Source organism: Mastomys coucha, unplaced genomic scaffold (assembly GCF_008632895.1).
Source record: "Mastomys coucha isolate ucsf_1 unplaced genomic scaffold, UCSF_Mcou_1 pScaffold13, whole genome shotgun sequence".
NCBI classification, from domain to species: domain Eukaryota; kingdom Metazoa; phylum Chordata; class Mammalia; order Rodentia; family Muridae; genus Mastomys; species Mastomys coucha.
In genome coordinates, this window is record NW_022196895.1 from 30,283,701 (window position 1) to 30,301,347 (window position 17,647).

Here is a 17,647-nt window from a genome sequence, read left to right on the forward strand (position 1 = left end):
ACGCTGTTCCCTCTCCCCTCCCCCTGCTTACCAACCCACCCCCTCTTGCTTCCTCATCGTGGCATTCCCCTACACTGAGGCATAGAACCTTCACAGGGCCAAGGGCCTCTCTTCCCACTGATGACCAACGTTGCCATCCTCTGCTACATATGCTTCTGGAGCCATTAGTCCCACCATGTGTACTCTTGGTTGGTGGTTTAGTCCCTGGATGCTCTGAGGGTACTAGGTAGTTCATACTGTTGTTCATCCTAAGGGGCTGCAAACCCTTCAGCTCCTTGGGTCCTTTCTCTAGCTCCTTCATTGGGGATCCTATGCTCAGTCCAATGGATGGCTGCGAGCCTCTACTTCTGTATTAGTCAGGTACTGTCAAAGCCTCTCAGGAGATAGCTATATCAGGTCCTGTCAGCCAGCACTTGCCGGCATCCACAGTAGTGTCTGGATTTGATGATTGGATATGGAAGGATTCCCAGGTGGAGCAGTCTCTGAATTGTCCTTCCTTTAGTCTCTGCTCCATAGTTAGTCTCTGAAACTCCTCCCATGGGTATTTTGTTCCTCCTTTTAAGAAGGAATGAAGTATCTACACTTTGGTCTTCCTTCTTCTTGAGTTTCTTGTGCTTTGTGGATTGTACTTTGTGGATTCCAATTTTCTGGGCTAATAACCACTTATCAGAGAGTGCATACCATGTGTGTTCTTTTGTGATTGGGTTACCTCACTCAGGATGATATTCTCCAGATCTATCCACTTCCCTAAGAATTTTATAAATCCATTGTTTTTAATAGCTGATAGTACTCCATTGTGTAAATGTATCACATTTTCTGTATCCATTCTTCTGTTGAGGAACATCTGGGTTGTTTCCAGTTTCTGGCTATTATAAATAAGGCTGCTATGAACATAGTGGAGCATGTGTCCTTATTACATGTTGGAGCATCTTCTGGGTATATGCCCAGAAGTGGTATAGCTGGGTCCTCTGGTAGAACTATGTCCAATTTCCAGAGGAACCGCCAGACTGATTTCCAGAGTGGTTGTACCAGCTTGCAGTCCCATCAGCAATGAAGGGATATTCTTCTTTTTCCACAACCTCTCCAGCATCTGCTGTCACCTGAGTTTTTGATCCTAGCCATTCTGACTGGTGTGAGGTGGAATCTCAAAGCAATCAAGAACCAGGCAGTGGTGGCCCACACCTTTAATCCCAGCACTTGGGAGGCAGAGGCAGGCAGATTTCAGAGTTCAAGGCCAGCCTGGTCTATAGAGTGAGTTCCTGGACAGCCAGGGGCTATACAGAGAAACCTTGTTCAAAAAACAAAATCAAATAAAACAAAAACAACAACAACAACAACAACAACAACAACAAAGCAACCAAGAATCCCATCCTTACTACTGCTACTTTATTGTCACTGCTACAAATCATTAGGCCACCATCTCTAGCCAGATCACAATATCTACATTTCCTTCCTTCTTCAGTCCACATCCCCCAAACTCCTGAGCTGAGGACCGAACCCACCCAGGGCCTTGTGCTTGCTAGGCAAATGCTCTACCACTGAGCTAAATCCCCTTAGTCCACTCCTCTTGCAGTGGCCAGTCACACTGTTCTGCTCAAACTCCTCCAGCAGCATAGTCTAAGCCATTGGCCTTCCCATGGCCTGTGCGCGGCCCCTGCCCTGCCCCGCCCACTGGCAGGCCCTGCTCCTGCCATCCTCACTCTGTAGACCAGGCTGGCCTCTAACTCAGAAATCCGCCCGCCTCTGCCTCCCAAGTGCTGGGATTAAAGGTGTGTGCCACCACCGCCCGGCCTCCAAGCTTTTTTTCACAAGCAGTTCCTGATGATCTACCCTGAGGTCTCCTCTGTTGATTTTTCAAGCCTGCCTCAGGAAGCCCTCTTCACAGCTGATCTTGATTTCAACTCACCTGAGAAGGAGGAGCCTCCATCAGACTGGCCTTGGGCATGCCTTGGGGTATTTTCTTGATTGCTAATTGCAGGCCAACCTGAACTGGATATATAGACATCTATCTAGCTGGTGCTCTACTCTGCCTTCAGTGGAAATGTCACTTTTCTAATATGAGAGTGAAGGCTGCACTGAATGTCACTGAGGAAGCAGCAGAGGAACTGGGGGAGGATAGGTGTCCAGGATGCCTGTTATCTGAGCCTAGGGCATGGCATCTTCTCCACACAGTGCACAAGCTGTCCCTAAGCCTTACCTTCTTTGCTGATGGCATCGGCAGTCTCTTTGGCTTTGTCCTTCACGTCCTTCACCACACTGTCTACCTGGGACTCGTGCTTCAGGAAGACAGGACGGATGACGCGCCTGTAGAGCAGCTCAGCCCCATTAGCTGGGCTGGGTGCCATGCACCACAACAGGAAGCCACACTGCAGGGAACGAAAGGCTGGTGAGAAGCGTTGTTTCCACTGGTATCCCAGTGTTGTCTAATGGCTAATAGGAGGCTTTTTTTCAGATGGAAAAAGTACAGCCAGTAGGGAAGCAGCCTGAGCTATAGAGCGAGACTGTGTTTTGAGAGAAAGAGAAGGAAGAGGAAAGAGGGCCTGGGACCACAGCTCAGTTCTGTCTCCAGGGCTAAACCCACAGCACCACAGAAGTGAGGCATGGCGGACCAGCCCACAATTCCATCACTGCATGAAGGTGAAGCCAGACATTCAAGGTCATCCACAGCTATACAGGAAAGCGAAGGCAACCTGGGATTGTGAGACCACATCTAAAATAAATAAAACAAATAATGGGAAACAGGGAGAGAGGAAAATAAAGGGAACATAACTATGTCTCAATGAAACCCATTATGTCTTAAATTGTGTGTGTATTATATATTATTTGAAATCTGAGGCATGTATGTGAGTGCAGGTACAGGTACACACTTGAAGGTCAAAGGCTAACTTTTAGGAATCATTTCTCTCCCTCATTATAGGTTCTGGAAATCAAGTTCGGGGTGCAAAGCTTGCACAACAGTCACTGTTACGCACTACACCATCTTGTCTGACTGAAATCCTTCTTCTTAAAATAAGAACCTACTAATAAAAAAATAATGAAGAAGGGGCTGGGAGACATGAGCATCTGGGTTTAGATTCCCAGCACCATGTAAAAGGCTGAGGGAGAGCACGTGCAGGTGAGCAAACATAGCCTGCACACACGTAATTAAAGTAAGGTAGAGCTCAGTATAGCAGGACTTGTAGCCCCAGCCACTCAGCTGCAGGCTGAGGACCACTTTAACATACAAGTTCAAGGCCAGCATGGGCAAAATTGTCAGGTGCCATCTAGGAGAGACTAAGGCTAGCAGGTGACTTTCCTAGAGGTGGCCCACCATGACTTATGATGGGTGAGCTCCAAGAGGCAAGGTCCCAAGAAACTTCAGCTTAGGATTGCTTCTTGCAGCTGATAATGCCTCTTCCTCAGATCAACATAGAAATGAACTTTCATGAATTAATGCTGTTTAGATGAACTAATGATTTTATAGACTTCCTCATTTGATTCAAATAATTTTAGGAAGAAACTTTTAAGAGATGGTTTTAGTTGTTTTGCCAGAAAGATATAATAAAGTTAGAATCAAGAATAAAATGTGCTCACTTCTCATAAAATAGTACGTAAAGGCTGCATAATAAGGAATACAATGAGCTTTCACAATTACACTAAAAAGAAAAATAGGCTTGGGACAAATTTGTAATCAAGGAAAAACATTCATTCTAGGTCAGGTGAGGCCACAGGTGTGCACTGTGATAAAATGAGGTCACGTGAAACTGTTGCCTTGAGTGTATAATGAGCTTATCAAATGAAATACTGCTTTGAACTGAATATCAATGTCCTTCTGTGACTCCCCTTTTGTGTAACATTTTATCTATAAGGTAATTTTCTAAAGAACTTTTGTCTAAGAAGGTATAAGAAGGCCAGAGAGAAGGAATAAGGTGATGTATCTGAAGCTCTGCCTCATCCACCCACCAAATGTGTGTGTGTGTATATATATGTCTGTTGTATATACATACATGTGTGGGTATGTGTGTATGCATGTAAGTATGCAAGAACACTGTGGAGTTGATGAGATAGGTGGTTAGGTCCAACCAGAATATGTGTATGTGTGTATATATATATATATGTGTGTGTGTGTGTGTGTGTGTGTGTGTGTGTGTGTGTGTGTGTGTCTGTGTCTGTGCTTATTGCCTATGTAAAATATTTTCCTTCTTTTCTTCCTGGTTCACAAAGAGTTAATGAGTCCTTGAGTGACTGGTCACAAAGAAATAACCAGTTCCTTGTGAACCAGGAAGAAAAGAAGACCTTGAGTTGTCTGGTCCTTGAGCAGAGAAAAGGGAGCCCTAACAATTAAGTCTTCTTTTTTTCTAATCCCCTGATGCTAACAGAAAGAGTTTATTATAAGAATTCAACAGCTTTTGGTCTTTGTTAGCAAACAGTTACAGACAGAATTGCCAAAGATAAACTTTGGTCTCCCCACTGACTCCATACCCCATCACTGTCTTTCCTCCGGACCCTTTCATGCCAGGCTGGACTCCAGCACAAAATATTGAAACTTCAAAGAAAGGAGAGGGATATGTTTCTGGCTAGTATCTTTAAAAAAAAAAATGTAGGCTGTCTCATTTTCAGGGATAAATTATTCACAGACATATATATTCACATCAAAAGAAGGCACCAAGGTGAAATGCTAATGGCTGACCAGATTAAAAATCAAAAGGGCCTGTTTTATGAGCTTAGGCAAGTGAGCACGGCTGAGTCCTTTCTCTCTTCTGTGGGGTTTTAAGAAAATCATTTCTTTTTATTTTTTACATTTATTTACTTTATTGCACAAAAGCTTTGCCCACAAGTGCATATGTGCACCATATGTGCATACAGTGCCCACGAAGGTCAGAAGAGGGCATTAGATTCCTCTGGAACTGGAGAGGTGGATGGCTCTGAGCCACCATGTGGGTGCTGGGAATTAAACCTGAGTCTTCTGCAAGAGCAGCCACTGCTCTTAGTCGCTGAGCCATCTCTCCAGCCCTGTGATGTTTTTTTTTTTTTTTTTTTATCTGCTATCAGGAAGACAATAGTATCATCTAAAGACCCCACTATTGACGGAACCCTCTGAAATGCCACCCACCTACAGAGACACTACCTTTGAGCAATGCAGTCAGGCTGATTCTCTGTTATGGATGAATTAAGGCAAGACTAACAGATAGGACCAGCTCAAACATCTCTAGTTCTGTCTTCAATGTGATTACTCTAGAGAATATACAGCCAGCTATCCACTTGGTTCTTCCTGGTACCCTCTAGGTGTCTGGAGACAGTAGAATAATTACTTCTCTCTACCTCCATCCTCGGCACTTTCCACTTCTCGTATTAAAAATAAGGTTAATTACTGTCCAAATCTCAAGGCGATACCTAGCTCCCAGCTCTCAGAGCTCCATCTTCATCTCTGGAACTATTTGTCACGCAGAGGTGACCATGCTTGTTATGAAGCCCTCCTTCGCGCTGACAACTCTCCTCGAGACGACCACAGGAGCCCACTCTGACAAATCAGATGAAAGGCACACACCACTCTAAGGAAACTGCCGTGCATCAGCACAGACACAATGAATCCATACATGGCAACAAGCCAGGCAACTGTCTGTGGCTCAATGCTATTACCATACAAGAGTAGGGCTAAAACCGATAGTCAGGGGACCATCGTGGTCAGAGTTTAAAGCTAATGCCAGAGAAAATGTGTTTCAAAGGCTGGAGATGTACTCAATAATACAGTGCTTGCCTAAAATGCACCAGGCCCAGAGGTCAGTCTCCAGCAACACACACACACACACACACACACACACACACACAGAAAAAGAGAGACAGACAGACAGACAGAGACTGATTTTTTTTTTCAAGACAGGGTTTCTCTGTATAGCCCTGCCTGTCCTGCAACCTGCTCTGTAGACCATGCTGGTCTTGAACTCAGAGAGTCACCTGCCTCTGCCTCCCAAGTGCTGGGATTAAAGGTGTGCGCCACCACTGTATTAAATGATTTTATGTGTCAACTTTTCCCACTATGCTACAATGAATTGGTCAGAAACCTAAGTCTTAGACACACAATACCATTTATGTTCTGATGACATATTAAGTAGAAGAAAAACTGTCAGGAAAACAAAATAAGGGAAATATACTCAAAATACAATATGTAGTTGTATAAAATGGCCTATGTAAACTTGTATAATTAAGGGGAAAAGGAAATCTAGACCTGGGAAAGCCTTTGCAATATAGCCAGAGGAGGAGACAGGCTGAACTTAAGATCAATTGTTCAAGCCGGGCTGTGGTGCTGTGGTAGCACATGCACACCTTTGACAGCAGCACATAGGAGGCAGAGGCAGGTGGAGCTCTGTGAGTTTGAGGCCAGCCTGCTCTACTGAGTGAGTGCCAGGACAGCCAGGGTTATATAGTGAGACCCTGTATCAGAAAATCAAAACAAACAAACAAAATCAATCATTCAAGCTGTGCACAGTAATTTGAGGTCACCTGAGCATAAACCCTGTCTTAAGGAAAAAGGAAAACAGAGATGGCTTCTCTTCCTGAACCACAAGTAAAGCAAAGAAAAGAGCGGGTGAGGGAGACAGTTTCCCCCTTTTAAAAAAGATTTATTTTTTTCATGTATGTGGGTACACTGTTGCTGTCTTCAGGCACCCCAGAAAAGGGCATTGGATCTCCATTACAGATGGTTGTGAGCCACCATGTGGTTGCTGGGAACTGAACTCAGGACCTCTGGAAGAGCAGTCAGTGCTCTTAACTGGTGAGCCATCTCTGCAGCCCATTTCCCCCTTTATCCTGAAGTGTTCTATTTTTATTTCTGTTGCAGTGATAATACAATCTCACAATAAGCAACCCAGGGAATGAGAGTCCTGTTACAGCTCCTGTCAGGAGGCAGGGCAGTAACTGCAGGAACTCCTGCAGGAACCTGAAGCAGCCACCATGGGGGACATGGCTTGTTGGCTCACTCATTCTCATGGTAACTGGCTTTCTGTGCAGCCCAGGACCACATGCCAGGGAAGTGTTGCCTTCCTACAACAATTAGTGATCTAAATAACCCCCCATGGGCAAGCCCTCAGTCCAATTTGACTGGGAGACCTTCAAGAAACTCATTTTTCTGGCCACTTCTCCTTCTTGGGTCAAGTGGGACATAAAGGGCGTGTCATTTACTCCACAGCCTGAAAGAGTTTATAAATCCCTTGGAGGAAAACTGGTTCACAGACCAAAATAATAAGATACTGGATGAGTACACTGTTGCTAAAGAAAAACAACATAATCCACTACAGACCTGGTCAGGGGCAGAAGCACTATTGAATGATGTAGAATTTTACCACCGATTGTTTCTATGCTCAAAGAAGTGAGGCAGCTGTGGAAGCCCGAAGTCAGAGCTACACTGCGGATTCTTAGAACCCATGATAGATGTAGAACCAACTCCTGACAGGGTCCTCTGACCTCCCCCCCCCTCACATACACACACACACACACACACACACACACACACACTTGCACACACGCATACGCACACACTCACACAAGTAAAATAAAATACGTGCTTAGCAAAACTAGTTAAGCTTGGAAACTATGATAGATGAAATAAAAGTCCCAACACATGGCATTACTGCAGAACGGCTGTAACTATGAGCAAATGTAAGAACTGGACAGTCAGACCGCAGGGAAAGAGGACCGTGTGGATGGATTCTCTAAGATGAAGGCTAAGAGCAAACAGCAAAGGGAGCTACACCTATTATATCTCAGAATTAGAAATCAAGACTAAGGAGCTGGCGGAGTAGGGCGGTGGTGGAGCACTTGTCTCACATGTGCAAAGCCCTGGTCAGACTTGCAGCCCAGGAAAAAAAAAAACCCAAGAAACTAAAGCACGAGACAGCCTGTTACATCTGCTCTGCATCCAAGCTTCCTCCGATTAGAAAGCATTTATATATGCAAGTATATAAAAATAAAATTAACTGTAAATGTGTTATAAGATATATAAGTATATATAAGACTGGAGAGATGGCTCAGTGGTTAAGAGCACTGACTGTTCTTCCAGAGGTCCTGAGTTCAATTCCTAGCAACCACATGGTGGCTCACAACCATCTGCAATGGGATCCAATGCTCTCTTCTGGTATGTCTGAAGACAGCTACAATGTACTCATCACATATATAAAATAAATAAATAAAATCTTTAAAAAAAAAAAAGAAATATAAGTAACAATTGCTAAGTGTAAAAAACAAACAAACAAACAAAAAACTGCAAACTTCGGTGTGCTACATGCATGCCAACTGCATGACCATATTCCACCATCTTCAAAGTCATAATTTTGTGAGTGGGAATGATTTGGACATGGAAAGACTGTAGGAATCTGGTAGGATGTGGGGAGGAGAGAAAGCCAAATCATCTTTCAAAATAATGTACAAAATAGAAGCAAGCATAGAAACCACACCTTATTTATGGACAGAGAAATAAATGGCAAAGCTAAGTTGCCATAGATAAAGGGAAGTGAGCTCTTTTGTTTTTTAAATATTTATTCTTATTTTATGTGTATGAGTTCAGCTTCCATGTGCCTGGTTCCCCTGGAGGCCAGAAGAGAAGCAGATTCCCGGGACTGCAGTTACCGACAGTTGTGAGCTGCCATGTGGGTTCTGGGACTCGAACCTGGATCCTCGCCAATGGCTGCAGGTACTTTCAACCACTGAGACATCTCTCCAGCCTCAACAATGGTTATTTTTAAGGAAAGTGCAGAATGGATTGGTTTTTCTTTTTCAAAATCTTTCAGAGTGACCTGAATCTTTAAACTATGTCACATGTACTTTGTACTAGTAAAAAGGGACAGAGAACAGCCTGGAGCCCCTCACAGCTGCCAAGTCTGCAGTCTGAGAACCAGAGGCAGTGGCTACTCACATCCACTCTTCTGTGGAAGACACCTGGGCAACCGTCAGAGCTTGAAAAAGAACCACCACATTCAGGAAATGAGTTCCTCTCTCCCTCTCGCTCCCCTCTGGGGAAGCCAGAAGCCCGCAGAAATCTAGTTATAAATGAGTTTCAGTTTCTCATCCTTCCCCCAAATGCTGGCAGCTTGGGCTAGTCCTGTGCCAAAAACAAGGTTTGGCAGGCCTGAGCTCTGACTACCACACTGCCAAAGTTACCAAGAGAACTTTCTCATCCAACTAGATATTTTCTTTCTCCCATATCTATTAAGGAAATTGTTTGGTTTTCTCCCCAAAATAACAACTCCTATTCAGCACTGTGAATGCTGAAAACATGAAGTCTACCACACACTGCATGAAGACTAACCTGCGTCGGTCATAGGACTTCCATTCCCTGCAATTATCAAACAGGCCACTGACACAAGCTGCCCTGGCTCTGCCAAAGCCTTCAACCAAGGAATGGAGAAAGGAATCCTGCCGCCTTCTCTGTAATCTGAGACAAGAACTACTGGCATCTAACACTCAAGCCCTGGCCCCTACTCTTCCTGGTCTAGAGGTCCTGAGATGGAGTCTGAGAGACAGGGCAAAGAACAGACATATGTGGAAGAGAGGAGCCGTCAGACGCCACTGTACCTTCAGCATGTAGTAGAAGGGGAACCAGGACAGGAAGAGATCAGAGAAGAATTCGGCAATGCTGAACACGCCATACACCACCCAGTATGTTAGCCACTGGGTGTCGTCATCTTTGTTGGGACTCTCGATGGCTTTCATTCTGAAAAGCAATGTAAAAGAAAATATGTCATCAATTAGTGAGATCCACTCCTCCTTCACATTCTGTTCTCTGACACCAAAAACTCAAGTAGATGTATGAGCTGTGGCACACGTTAACTGCAGCTCTCAGGAGGCAGAGGCAGGAGGGTGTCTGTAAATTCCAGGCCAGCCAGGGATCTAGGCCAGCCAGGGATACATAATGAGACCCTGTCAAAAACAATTTTTAAAACCTTCATAATAGCCTGTAGGGTGTTTTTTGTTCTTGCTGCTGTTTTGTTATTGTTGTTGTTTTGTTCTTAGAGGAAGAAACAGCTTAAAGAAGAGAGGCAGCACTGGTACAATAGCAGAGTCCGGTTCATACCTAGGACCACCTCCCGAGCCTGCGCTCACTCCACTGTCGAGAGAGTCGTTTTCTTAATTAGAAATGCAACTCACCATCAGACTTGACAGCACCTAGCAACATGTCTGGTATAAAATGTGCATTTAATGCTTACTAAGTACAATAGAAGGTTTGCAGTCTTATGTTTGTAAGGTACCACAGAGATCTTGTCCTATACTAGGAAAAGCCAAGGTCCACAGGTCATGGAACATAAAGAAAGGCCACAGTCTCAACTCTCTACTCTCTCACCTACTCACTGGGGCAGAGGAGGGACCATCAGAAGTCAAAGGAGTTGGTAAAACACAGTATCCAGTTCCTTCTTGAGACCTACTAATTCAGGCTCTGGAAGGTGGCCGACAGCCACATGCTCTCAGACAGCTGTACCAGAGCCAGGTGTGGTGGCACCTGCCCTGAGGGGGGTGAAAGCAGGAGAATCTCAAGTTCCAAGCTGGACTGCTGTCTCAAAAATAACATTAAATAAAAGAGGCTGGGCAGATGGCTCAGTGGGTAAAGCACAGATGCCCAGAACCCAGTACAGTGTGTCTAATCCCATCCCTACTCTGGCAGAGGGGAGGCAGAGACAACTATCCTCAGAAGCTCACAGGCCAGCTAGCCTGTTGTACACACTGGCAAACAAGGAATCCTGCCTCACCTGATAACTGTCCTCTGACCCCCACAGGGATGCTAGGGTAAGCTACCCCAACACACACACACACACACACACACACACACACACACATATACACCAAACACATTAAGGTTTAAAAAGAAAAAGCAAGCAAGCTGTGCAGCGGATCCCACTGCAGACAACCATTCATTTCAGATTCCCAGCCTTCACAGCACCACCCTACTCACTTCTAAGAAAGAAAACCCCAGTAGCCATTGTGGTTTCCAACTGGCTACTGATTCCCGGCACTGAGCAGGAGGCCAAGAGAGAAAAGGTACACAGAAGCAGCACTGAAGAGAACTACACCAGGCCTAGAATGCACACCTGAACATTCTCGTGTGTAAAGGAACTTAAGAGTTAAAACCATTCACCAAGATTTTTAAGAACTACATCTAAATGCCCCGTTTGCTTTATTGGGCCAACGTTTCTGGCTCTTATCAATCTCCAGCTAAACTCCAGAGACACTCTGGAGCAATCTCAGCAGCAGCTAGCAACGACTGTGGCTCTCTGCACAGGCCTGGCTTCATTGTAAGTGGCAGACACTGACCCTGAACTCTGAACTCCTACGGTAAATACTCAGCTTCTCTGGATGAACCGTGGCCTTTAAGTCCATTACTCTCTGCAGGCTACACTGCATTTTCTCACCGCTGACCCAAAGCCTGACCACCTCTGCACTGCGGTTTCCTTCTCCTCTGTCCTAAGCCTCACACGCCATGGTCTAGAGATGGAGCTTTACTTCCCTAGAGCAGATGGTAAGAAGCTGGGCTGTGTAGGTGACAGACAAAGCTAAGGTAGAAAAGAGGGTCTGCTGCTCTGGGGGAGCCAGGAATTCAACAATTTCACAGACCAGAATTCGGAACCACAAAGGTCAAATTAGAGGCATCTCAAAGATGAACTTACTAAAATTCTTATATACACACACACACACACACACACACACATACATACATATACATTTCTTCAGACAGGGTCTCTCACAGTCCATGCTGGCTTCAAATTTGCTATACAGCTGACTCTGGCCTTCAGCTGCTCATCCTCCTGCTTCCACCTCCCAAGTTCTGGGATTGTAGGACCGCACTAGCATACCTGTGTACATGTACAAGTGCATGCATGAGTGGGTGCCTGCCTGCCTGCCTGCATACCTATCTGTCTGTGATTATGAAAAAGAAAGTCAGAGGCCAGAGTGGTATCAAAATGATTCTAATTCATTAAAATTCTAGGATTATAGAAGCTCCACACAACACATTTTAAAGGGGGGAGGGGTAGACTATTTAAATACATTTTAAATATTCTGAAGCCTTTATAATGGATAAAAACAGACATCCAAAATATAAGATATAAAAACACATTTTGCCAGGCAGTGGTGGCACATGCCTTTAATCCTAGCACTTGGGAGGCAGAGACAGGCAGATTTCTGAGTTTGAGGCCAGCCTGGTCTACAGAGTGAGTTCCAGGACAGCCAGGCAGGGCTACACGGAGAAACCCTGTCTCAAAAAAACAAAACAAAACAAAACAAAAACAAAAACAAAAAAACCACATTCTATTTTGGTGCTAAAACAAAACAAGCAAACAAAGAAAGGATGTGTCTGTATGCAGTGACAGATGAAGACAGGTATCCAGAAAGATTTCAGAGAGCATAAAATCAGCCCGAGAACTGGGATAGTTTAATAGTGCTTTTAGGGTAGGGCTGGAGGGTGAGACAGGGTTTTTCTGTGTAGCCCTGGAACTCACTCTGTAGACCAGGTTGGTCTTGAACTCAGAGATCTGCCTGCCTCTGCCTCCTGAGTGCTGGGATTAAAGGCGTGCACTGGCACCACCTGGCTTAGCCTGGTGCTTTTTAATAACAAAGGGGCAGAAAAAGGGATTTATTTGGAAACACTGAGCTGCAGACTACAACTACTACTTCCTATGAGGATTGTTCTGTCTGGGGCTTTGTTATAACCAAACCCTAAAGTGAACATGCTCACTTAACTTCTCTCTTGAGGAACTAGCTAATAGATTTCCTTGTAAACAGTCTTCTCTAACAGTGACACAATCTATGCTTTAGAGATTAAAAGGCCTTTGACATATACACATAGAGAAAGAGAGAAGAGAGGATATAACCCATCAGATGAAATGAAATCATTTGAACTTTCTACTTAAAGTAAACTATCAAAAACTAATTACACTAGGTCAGGGTACCCGAGTACACTATGCCTGGCTTTGCAACCACTTCAGCACCCTGCCCCACCACTCATTCTAACCTTGGGGGAAGGGAATATTCATTTTCTCTGGGCTTTCTTTAGCTTGCTCATCTACCACATGATGTGATAAACCTTACTGTGTTGCAGTAGTTAGTACACATAATGTATTTATAAACACTGAATGGCACAGAATAAATAATATGTCCATAATAGGTAATAATTATAGTAATTTTTATTAGAACTCACAGGGAGGTAAGCAATTAAAGAGAGAAAAAGATCAACAGTCCCTGACTAAGATCTGGTACAGGGAATGTTATTAGTAAGGGTGAAAGGAGAATAGAGAATTGTCTGTGGATTTTAAATATACCCCAGATCCTAAGGGGAAAGAGTCAGCTGAAATATCCAAAGGCCTGTGTGCAGGTTGGGAAATTTTTCAACACTGGCGAAACATTCTTTGGGCCAACCCTGGAAGATAGACTGGGAAAATGAGTATTGAACTGGTACTAGGCCACACACAAGGGCACGCATGAGCCTCTCGCAGCCCATGGGGGCTCAACAGTAGGTGCTGGCTGACTCCACTCCTTGTTGGCTTGCCTACTTGTTCATAACTCCGAAACTGGGTTTGCTTGGTTTTTTTGTTTTGTTTTGTTTTGTTTGTTTGTTTGTTTTTTTTTTGAAACTAAGCCAAGAACTGAAGATGTATGTTAAAGAATAGCATCAAAGACATGAAAAAAGTAAAGTTGAGATGGTCATGAGCTACCAGTCTCTTCTCCCTCCCAAACTAAATGCCATTAAAGAGAGCAGAAACCATTCCCTGATCCAGACAAGACTAAGCTGCAGCTCTCGGAATTCAGGTGATAAAGAGGTGTCCATCACACTCAGCTGTAACTCTTCTCACTAGTAGGAATGCTGACTACGGCCCTGGTTCTACGTAGGGGCAGGCGTATATGGGAAATTCTGGTCTTCCAGTTCAATTTTACTGTGGATCTATAGCTGCTCTTCAAAACAGGATAAAGAAGAAAACTCTGCTTACAAGCTAGACACTTTATAATATACTTTTTAATTCTTATATTACACTATACTGTTTAGTTTGGGGTTTTAGGAATGGGTGTTGTTTCCTCTTTTTGTTTAGTTTTGTTTTTGAGACAGGGTTTCTCTGCAGCCCTGGTTATCCTGGAACTTTCTCTATAGACCAGGCTGGCCTTGAACTCAGAGCCCGGCTCAGACTGCTGGAATTAAAGGTGTGTGCTACCACTGCCCCGGCTACATTTTTCTTTAAGGATGGGTCTCATGTAACCCATGCTGGTCTCAAAGGTAACATGTAACCAAGGCTCTCTCTGAACTAATCCTCCGGGTGAGTCTGGTCTCTCTCTTAGGTACTGTGATGGCTGGGTATGCTATCACAAGGGCTTTCATTTTAGCTGTTCTGTTTCTTCCTATCAGCATACTACCTGCGTGCTAACAGCATCCAGTTTATATATACTGCAGCCAAATCTCCACCTGGCACCAGGGCACTGTGTGTGTGGAATGGTGGTCGTTAAACTTTCACAGCAACATTACTGCATCAGAAGCGCCAGCAAAGCTCCATGCCCCTCTCACCGCCCCCTCCCTCCCTGGCAACCACTCCTTCCTCACACAGGCACAGCACGGCTTTGTGTGGGTTAACTGGCAGAGATAGGGGAAGAATCAGTCTCACCCCACTGTGGTAATCCCAGTGCCTTTGTTTGATAAACTCCTGGAACTCCTAATAGTGTGTTCAGGAGGCATGGCAGTCACCAGTGACATATGAGAGGGAAAGATGCCTGACAGCTGAAGGACAAAATGTCCCTGCTGGTAAAATGAGAGAACCTCACAGCTAAACCATTCTTCACTCTCCCTCTTCCAGCCTGCTAAGCAGGGGTTGCTCTGGGGGTGCAGCTGCCCAGCATGTGCAAGCCTCTGCATCCAACCCCAGAGGCACACACACAGATCACACGGGAAACCAAAGCAGAAGCCCAAGGAGAGCCTGCAGCAGCCTCCGCTCGCTCGTTTGCTCTCAACAGAACGTTTGTTCTCACTGAGCACAACAGAGTTTCAGTGTTTATATGTCAGCTGTTGGCCTATTCATTTCCTCCATGTTGAGTCCTTCTCTTCTTCCAGACAGTCTCTCTAGAGAGAAATACAACAGCACTTGGAAGTTGATGCAGGAACCAGGGGTACACCTTAGTGGTTGTCACACTTGCCTGGTATACACAGGCCCTGGTTCAATCCCCAGTACACAAAACAGAAGTGTAAGCAACTGAAAAACTACAATGTGAATCAATGCTGCTCAACTCTTATACAGTGTTCTGGATTACAAATATGCTACTATTTACATCATTAACAGATTAAAACTAGCAAATGGAAAGAAGCCATGGGAAGAAAGTACATGTTCTACTTTAAGTATTTATTATAATTGTAATTATTGAAACTTTCCTCATCTATGAGTTATAATTCACTCTCCTTGGGACAGACATTATATTTGCTACTTAAATACAGCTAACCAATTAGACACTTTAATTTACATTTAGAGAGAGAGAGAGAGAGCAAGAGCGCGTGCGTGCGTGTGCGTGTGTGTGTGTGTGTGTGTGTGTGTGTGTGTGTGTATCCACACATGCAACTGCACACATGTAGGTCAGAGAACATTCTGGAGGAGTTCTTCCCACACGAATGCTGTGCTTCCCACAAGAATGCTGGGGATTAAGTTCAGGTCATCAGGCTTGGGGGCACATGCCTCTACCCCCTAGTCATCTCCATGTCCCCACCATTAAGCATTTCTTTTGTTTGTTTGTTTGTTTTTAAAGATTTATTTATTTATTATATCTAAGTACCCTGTAGCTGTCTTCAGATACACCAGAAGAGGGCATCAGATCTCATTACAGGTGGTTGTGAGCCACCATGTGGTTGCTGGGATTTGAACTCAGGACCTCTGGAAGATCAGACTGTGCTTTTAACCACTGAGCCATCTCTCCAGCCCCTCCATTAAGCATTTCTAACAACATATTGGCTCTTAAAGGTTCTTTCTGCCCAATGTGTAGCTCAACATTCTCTCATGTCATTAAACTGAAAAATGTCAGCTTGCTATACTCAGTAGAGTATGTAAGAACAGGTGTGTGAGGCCTATGGAACAGATATCCTTGTACACAATGAAAGGTGACCATACACACAGGATGAATCTAAAAGCTCGTGTAGTTTAGTGCTGTCCATGTCTGTGTTCTGCCTGCCAAATAATAAGCTCGAGAGGTATTTATCAACAGGCAATACTGATAGCTTAATTTTCTTTACTTTTTCTTAGAGTATAGAGAAATGAATGAAGTAAATAAGATCTCTGGTTTGTTGCCCCACATTAAATGTGCACCAGTGTAGATAATGTGACCTGGGAGCCCACCACAGTTACAGTTATAGTTATCAGTTACAGCACAGGTGACCTAAGTGCACTTGATCCCGGGCCACGGTCCTAAATGGTTCTCAGTGATCTACAATCAAACATTTAATTAGTCTCAGAGCCAGTGTAGTATCGCAAGCATGTAGCACCCAGGAGGGAGGCTGGGGTGAATTCAAAGCCAGTCTAGACTACATAGTGACACCCAAAATAAAGGCAAAAGCACTTCCTAACTGGCTTGCATGTATGCTTGTGGGAGAGAGGTCTATCACGGAAAGGCAGAGTTACAAAAAACAAGTCTCAATGGAAATAAAAACCAAGTTTTAAAAAGTGGATTTAAGCTCTTTTTTTGTTGTGTCTCTAAGATGGTCGGCTACATCAAGATGAAGCTGCCAGAAACTCACTGAAGTGGATGAGGATGGCAAACCATACATCCTGCGAGAAACCATGGCAACAGAGTAGCTCCTGATGCTTGGGGTGAAGAGTGGAAATGATAGGTGGTCCAAATCTGTGATGGGAATGCCAAGGCATCTTGACCCTCAGCAGAGTGTGCCTGCTGGAGTCAGGGCGTTCTTGTTAACAGACCAGGGAGAACTGGGAGAGGAAGCCCACGCCTGCTCAAGGACGCATTGTGGGTACCAATCTGAGTGTTCTCAACTTGGTTACCCAGAAGAGATGGTGTCAGGGGTACTCCAGGACTGACAGGTATCATTGTGCTTCAGTGGCTGGGGCTCAAGCTGGCAGAATCTGCATCCTCTAAAGAGGATGACATCTGCCAACAAGGTGTCAAACAGTCCTTAAAAGAGGGTAAGAAGCCAGTGCCAAAGCACCCAGGATTCAGCCTTCTGCTTCTCGTGTCCTGCAACACCAATGTGGACCTACTGCTCTGAAGAAACTAAGAAAAATGAGGAGGAGGCCACAGAGCAGGTTTAACTTTTGGCCAAGAATGAAGGAAACCAAAGAAGGCCAGGAGCAGATGGACAGGAGCTGTGGGCCATCCTCACAGAGCTTCTACGCCTGAGTCTGAATCAGTCAAAAGTTAAGCGTTTACCAGGAGCAAATGCATGACTGGATTTTGGATCCTCCCCCCGACAAAAGTAGAAAAGAAAGTGGATTTAAAGTTCAAACCTTGTTAGTCCACGTTAGTTATACTCTGCTTGGAAACAACTTCCTCCACTGAACCAAAGCAGGAAGAGAACACAAGACACACAAACTTAGAGTGCTGAAGAATAAAACCTTACAGTTCTTTTCATCTTTGAATAACGATGTTTTTAACAAGTGGTTTAAACACAGGAAAAAAAATAACAAGGAAAAAAACAAAAATTAGTCAGGGA

The 17,647-nt window shown here is 44.4% G+C and overlaps 1 protein-coding gene across 1 annotated transcript in view; it reads right to left on the reverse strand.

Moving 5' to 3' along the window:
• Positions 1–17,647, reverse strand: part of Reep5 (receptor accessory protein 5) — a 32,255-nt gene that overhangs the window by 4,149 nt on the left and 10,459 nt on the right. The window contains exons 3-4 of the mRNA XM_031365292.1: positions 9,547–9,685; positions 2,198–2,366 (exon numbers count right to left, since the gene is read on the reverse strand). Coding sequence (XP_031221152.1) covers positions 2,198–2,366; positions 9,547–9,685 — 308 coding nt within the window. The remainder of the gene's footprint in view (positions 1–2,197; positions 2,367–9,546; positions 9,686–17,647) is intronic.